Below are 3230 nucleotides of genomic sequence, written 5' to 3'. Positions count from 1 at the left end.
TGTTTTTTTTTGCCTTTTCTGCTCCTCCAACTGCCGCTGGAGCTGCTGCTGCAGAGACTGAATTTGTTCAAGTTGCATTCTCTGTTGGGCCAGTTGTTCTCTTTGCATCATGAGCTGTGTCTCCCGCTCTGCTTGCTGTTGCTGTAGGACTTGCTGTTTGATTGACTGAAGTTCTTGAATCTCACGCTGAACAAGAAGTTGTTCTTTTTCTCTGTGTCGATGAAGCTCCATGCGATCTCTTTCAAGTTCCTCTTGAAGACGCAGCTGTCGTAATTTCTCCAGTTCAACCCGCTCTCGCTCTAATTGCAGCATATGCTCTTGTTGCTGACTCAGTCTCTCATCTTCTTTGTTTTTCTGTGCATCCACGGGAGGAGAAAGTTTGGAACTTGGTGGTTGTGCAGTACCCTGGGGAGTCGCTTGTGGCTGACCCTGTGTTAGAACTAATGGTTGTGGTTGACTGATGGGTTGAGGAAGCTGGGTTTGAGTCAAAGATAAAGGTTCAGTTTGAGCAGGTAACTGCTGAGGCTGCATTGGCTGGACAGCTGGAAGTTGGCCTTGAGCCTGAGAAAGGGACATAACACTCTGTGAGGTAAATTGAGTGCGGTCTATCTGCTGATCTGCTGTGGTATACATGCCAGGTGCTGGTACATTTTGTGCTCCTAAGTGTGCTTTAGGTTGGGTTGGTGGAATGGTTGCAGCTGTTTGTGCAGTAACTGTTGTTGTAGGCTTCCCAAGGTACACTGGAGTTTCCTGGTGTGAGCTGCTTGTGGCAGACACAATTCCTGATGGTGTGGCTGATGTAGGATACTGGTTTGGAGGAGGGTAGGAATATGGTCCCTGTGTGGACAGAGGCATTCTGGGAGTCACTTGAGGTAGCCTGGTAAGACTAGCCAATGGCACAGCAGTTACACCTGTAAGGTATGGTCTGTAAATTCCTCTTGGCGTAGGATGCAAGGAGGCAGGCTGAGTAGTAATTGGCAAGGTGGATGCTATGGGAGTGTTTATTGTGGAATATATCATACCATCACTTCCCCTCATAGTAGCAGGGTACAAGGCGCGTATACTTGCTTGTCTTGCATTGATTAGGTTTGTTAGGGTTTGGCCATTTGCCGTTGGTCTTCCGTCTGGACTATACAGTAGATTTGCTCTTACTGAAGCTAAGCTTTGCTGGAGATTATGACTAGCTAAAGGTCCACCCCTTCCAGCTCCATATGGTGCCAGTTCAGGGTTATTTCCATACCGACTCCCAAACTGGTCCACTGAGTTTAAAGCTGCACACATGCGACTGATCTCCCTGGCAGTGGTTGCACTGTACTGAGCCAGATTGGAGTCCTGTGATCCTGTTAGGTCACGTGAACTATAGGTATAATCAGAACTTATATTTGACATGGATCCATATCGGCGAAGGGGTAATGAGGAGCCCGCAAAATCTCCTTGGTGACGCAAGTCAGTGTAAGAGCCATACTGTGCTCCCATGCCAAGGTATCCACTATCATAAACCTGGTTCATGCTGGTAAGATCTACTGCCAGACCCCCATGGATAGTACTCTGATAGTGAGCCGCATCAGTCATGGAAGGCAGATTAGTATCAGACATTGACGGCTGTATTTTTCCAGAGGAGACTATGGGTGGTTTATGTTCCTCTGTCACTCCTTGTGTAGCTTGAGGCTGTTGTTGTTGGTTGACATTATAGTGTGGTGGATGGGGAGGATGGGCTGTTTGACAGGTTTCAGTGGTGGGGTTTTTATCTGAAGATACTGATGTAGGCTTCTGAGTAAATGATCCTGAACAGGAACCAGCAAAGGGTAATTTGTAAACAACATCACAACAAGCCACTTGGTTTTCTGGTTTGATCTGCCCTGTGAGATCCAAGACCTGAGGAGGGGGAGGAGGTTCCTCTCGCTTTACAAAATGAGTCACTGTGCTCCCCTGTGATGTGTTACTATCATCAATTTGCACCATCATAACATGGGGTTTAGCTGTGGACAAGTTCATTACTGTCGGCTTGTTTTTTAGGTCTAAGGCAACTCCACTATAGATTTCATGGGGAGCATTAGAAGCAGGAGCCCCAGACACTGATGGTGGACCCAAGGGGGATATTCTTGGTATGGCACTAGCCGACACTATAGGCTGGGCACTGCTTGTCTGGCTCACTATCAGGTCTTTTTTCATCAGCAGTGGCTGAACCTGATTAGCTAAATTGTAACGAGCAAAGGAGGACTGCTGTTGGTGCTGCTGGAGCTGCTGTTCAAGAAGCTGTTGTTGCTGCAGGAGCTTCTGTTGCTGTAACTGCAGCTGTTGCTGTTGTATACCCAGATTCTCCAGGCAGGCATCAATTTTAGGAATAGATGGGTCAGTTATTGGTGGTTTACTATGGCTTAAACAAACAGCTGATCCGACACCCTGACCCAGATCCACACGGTTTTGCAAAGGATCTCCATACACAACTGGTTGCTTGGGTTGGGAAGTAAATGTAGAACCTGCAACTGTGACACTAACTGTAGTCGGTGTAGATACAGATACATGTGGTTGTTCTTGTGCATTTAGGTTCATGATAAGAGGTTGCACTAGTGTATGTCGACCAGATGGCTGCTCTGTTCCTAAAGAGTATCTTCTTGTGTCAGAGGCAAGGGATGTTAGGTCCATCCCTTGGTCTGTCATTATAATTGGGGCTGCCCTAATTGGGGCTCTCAGATCTACCACATTAGTGCTTGGATGTGTTTGGATGTGAGACTGCTGTGATGTATGCATTTTTGGTGATACTGAGGAACTTGTAGAAGAGGGCTGGGAGCTATATAATGTTTTACAATTGACCTGTGTTGGTGATGACAAAGGGGAAGTGGAAGAATTTACAGTGATTGGCTTGGCAGGGCTAGTTGATTCAGAGCCTAGTGTTATCACCATCACTGGGGATTCTTGAGAGGACTGCTGTCGTACAAGACGTGGTGAAATTGCCCTTTGAGTTGCTTGACTTCCATGGGATGCTGCGGCCGATGTAGGCCCAGGAGAGGAAGGCAGTTGTCTGCCACTACCACCAGTGGATTGCACAGAGGGTGTATGTGTTGGGCTTTGTACTGGGGAAGTGGTGGGAGACACCGGGGGGCTGGGACCTTTGAAAAAAGAAAAGACTTTGGAGGTTAGAGAGGAGGCTTCAGGGTCTGGTGATGCCTGTGTTGGTCTCTGAGAGCCTGCTTTATGGCTGGCAGCCATTGTGCTGCCTGCCTGTCGAG

General features: G+C 47.7%; 1 protein-coding gene across 1 annotated transcript in view; it reads right to left on the bottom strand.

The window, feature by feature from the left end:
- The window catches only part of bsnb (bassoon (presynaptic cytomatrix protein) b), a 65625-nt gene that overhangs the window by 11318 nt on the left and 51077 nt on the right, over positions 1-3230 (bottom strand). The window contains 1 exon segment of the mRNA XM_020587428.1: positions 1-3222. This exon segment is cut by the window's left edge and continues 8 nt beyond it. Within this exon segment, the coding sequence (XP_020443084.1) occupies positions 1-3222 (3222 nt within the window).

This window comes from Monopterus albus, unplaced genomic scaffold, assembly GCF_001952655.1.
Source record: "Monopterus albus unplaced genomic scaffold, M_albus_1.0 scaffold457.1, whole genome shotgun sequence".
Lineage (NCBI taxonomy): Eukaryota > Metazoa > Chordata > Actinopteri > Synbranchiformes > Synbranchidae > Monopterus > Monopterus albus.
The sequence above is the reverse complement of the archived record's forward strand: the minus strand, read 5'-3'. Positions and strand labels throughout refer to the sequence as shown.